Genomic DNA, 2825 nt, shown 5'->3' on the forward strand with positions numbered 1-2825 from the left:
ACACCAAGCTTAACTGATTTTCAATGCCTTCAACACTTTTAACAGACCGGTGCTGACACTACTGATTACCACAAGCTCTGCCTAAAGACTGACTACAAAACACAGAACTCTAACGCCAACTGCACCAGCAGACAACCCAGAACTTACCAACAGCCAATTCAGTCGCTAACCATCGATCCACCAATTATGCCATCTCTCTCTCTCTCTCTCTCTCTCTCTCTCTCTCTCTCTCTCTCTCTCTCTCTCTCTCAGGGACGTTGTCAAATGGAACTCCCATAACTTCTCCATAACCTTTACTGTACCCTTAATATGTTCATTTCTAACCCTGTATATTTTGGTTACTCCTCTCATCCACCTGAGCATCCTCATCTCAGTTATGTCCAAGATTTTGCCTTCTGTTTTCTTTAGTAGTTGCTTCTTCCAATTCATATGGCATTGCTGGTCTGACCCCTGCCTTGTGCACTCTGCCCTTAAATCTTATAGGAACTTTCCTATCACATATAACAACGTACACCTTCCCCCATTTGTTCCAACCACACTGAATCTGGTTTTTAATTTCCTCTTCCATGTTCCACTCATTGTCAATCACTGAACCAAGGTACTTGAATTTATGAACCTTTTTGATATCTCCCCTACCTGATTTGATTGTGGTTTGCTGGTCACCCTCCAACTGGGTTGACATATATTCTGTATTTTTCCTGCTAATCATCAAACCTCTACTCTCCAAGAAATATCTCAATCTTTCAAGCTTCCCCTCCAGTTCTTCCTTGTTCTCGGCTACCAAGACTATGTCCTCTGCATAGAGCAGTCACTATGATGTCTCCTCCCTGACATCCTAGGCAATATTAAACAGAAGTGGGCTCAGAGCGGATCCCTGATGTAACCCAACTCTAACTTGGAAGTTTCTGTTCTTCTAACTGTAGATCTGATGCTGGTCTTTATATTTCTATACAGCTCCTTGATAATTCTGACATACTTCTCCAACACTCCTCTCTCCCTCGGACAACTTCACATTTCCTGACATGGTACTCTATCATATGCCTTCTCAAGGTCTATAATGGCCATAAGCTGATCTTTTGCTTCTCTCTGTACTTTTTCATAATTTGTCTCAGTGCAAAAATACCATCCATAGTACTGACACCCTTCATGAATCCCAGTTGCTATCTACTGATGAGAATGTGTTGCTGTAATCTTAATTCCTTAGTAATTTTCACAACACTCAATATCCCCTTTCTCTTTGAATATAGGAATTAATATACTTTCCCTCCTTTTTTTGGGTATCGTCTCACTTTCCATGATCTTTTTCATTAACTGCCACAATATATCAATTCCTTCTTCATCAAGACCCTTCCAGGCTTCTGTAGGTATGCCATTCAGTCCCACTGCTTTACTATTTTTCATCTTTCCCAGTGCCACTCTAACCTCAGCCTTTGTTATTTCTGTGATTGGTCCATAATGTGTGTGTCCACCTCCTCTTAGAAATCTTTCAATTTCTTCATTGAACAAGGCCTCAACATATTCTTCCTATCTCCTTATTATATCACTCTCATTCCTCAATACATTCCCATCCTTATCCTTAATCTGTCTTGTGTGTGTTATATCCTTGGTACTCTTATTTCTCATTTGTGCTAGTTTAAAGATCTTTCCTTGCCCTACCTAGGTATCTAGCTCTTGGTAAAGCTGATCATATGCTGTATCCTTAGCAATTGCTAGTTTTCTTTGTTAATTTATTTGCTTCCTTATGGGCTACACAGTCCTCTTCCATTTGGGTCTCCGCCCACCTTTTCTTTGCATCTCTCTTTTGCTTTGTTGCATTCTTCACTTCTTCATTGAACCACTACGTTTCCTTATTTTTGAACAACTTGCCACTACCTTGCTTCATGCATAGCTCAGAAAACAAATGGTTAGTTATCGAAACCTCTCTCTCTTATAGCTATGATTACCAAGCGGAAAAAATGGCAGTCACAATTTGGTTTTTTCTTAACAATAAATACCTAAACTTGACAAAAATGATATTAGCTTGCTGTGGGTTTGTCTTTCTTCCTTTTGATCATATGGCTTTTGGTGCCGGCATTTCAGGTTTGTTTTCCTCTCATGAAATCGAACTTTAACATTCATATCTGTTGCAAAATTGCTGGTAGAGAACGCCACTTTTTTTAGTTAAGACTCGACGGACTGAAGCAACGGATTTTCTGCAGCGGACTGCGACAAAAGGGGAAGCCCAATTGAGTACTTAACCACAAGAAAGAGAAAAGAATATGTCGTGAAAGGTAAGCTATAGCTCATACAAGGAAGAGAAGATCCACCTCACAGCAGGTAGGGATGCGAATGGCAAACCTGCAACACGTGATGTCTTATAAACACACCTGCAATACACACAAAGGGGTCGGAAACATGCGTGAGGCCGCCAGTACTTTGATTTACTTAGGGCAAATCTTCCGTTCTCAAGACTTCCTCAGAGGACAATGAATAAATGAATTACTACCCATAAGTTACTTTAACGAGAAGGGGAGGATATGAACACAACCACATTCAAGGCAAATACAGTTTTTAAATCAAAGTATCTTATAGAATAAGGGAGCATAGCTGTGGGGGGAATTGAAGGAGGTAACAATGAACAATCGCACAAGCACCGACACAGGAAAATGTAATGGATTAAGGTGACTGCCTCCACACCATACTTTACCTTCTTGCTGGGGTATTGCTTCCTGTATATATATATAATATATAATTATTATATATATATATATATATATATATATATAATATATATATATATATATATATATATATATATATATAATATATATATATATATATATATA

The 2825-nt window shown here is 38.9% G+C and overlaps 1 protein-coding gene across 1 annotated transcript; it reads right to left on the reverse strand.

The window, feature by feature from the left end:
* Window positions 1-370: 370 nt before the first annotated feature.
* On the reverse strand, window positions 371-1401 carry LOC135209277 (uncharacterized). The gene is made up of 2 exons (XM_064241985.1): window positions 1290-1401; window positions 371-795 (listed from the first exon to the last, which is right to left on the reverse strand). The coding sequence occupies exons 1-2, from the start codon at window positions 1399-1401 to the stop codon at window positions 371-373; spliced, it is 537 nt and encodes a 178-aa protein (XP_064098055.1).
* Window positions 1402-2825: the final 1424 nt, after the last annotated feature.

This window comes from Macrobrachium nipponense, chromosome 37 (assembly GCF_015104395.2).
Source record: "Macrobrachium nipponense isolate FS-2020 chromosome 37, ASM1510439v2, whole genome shotgun sequence".
NCBI classification, from domain to species: Eukaryota; Metazoa; Arthropoda; class Malacostraca; order Decapoda; family Palaemonidae; genus Macrobrachium; species Macrobrachium nipponense.

Bases quoted from the DNA above. Each gene is read 5' to 3' on its own strand.
- LOC135209277 (XM_064241985.1), bottom strand. From the start codon at position 1,401: ATGAAAAATAGTAAAGCAGTGGGACTGAATGGCATACCTACAGAAGCC. The intron at 796-1,289 runs GTGAGACGATAC...TGCTCTATGCAG, and splicing joins AATGAAAAAGATCATGGAAA to AGGACATAGTCTTGGTAGCC.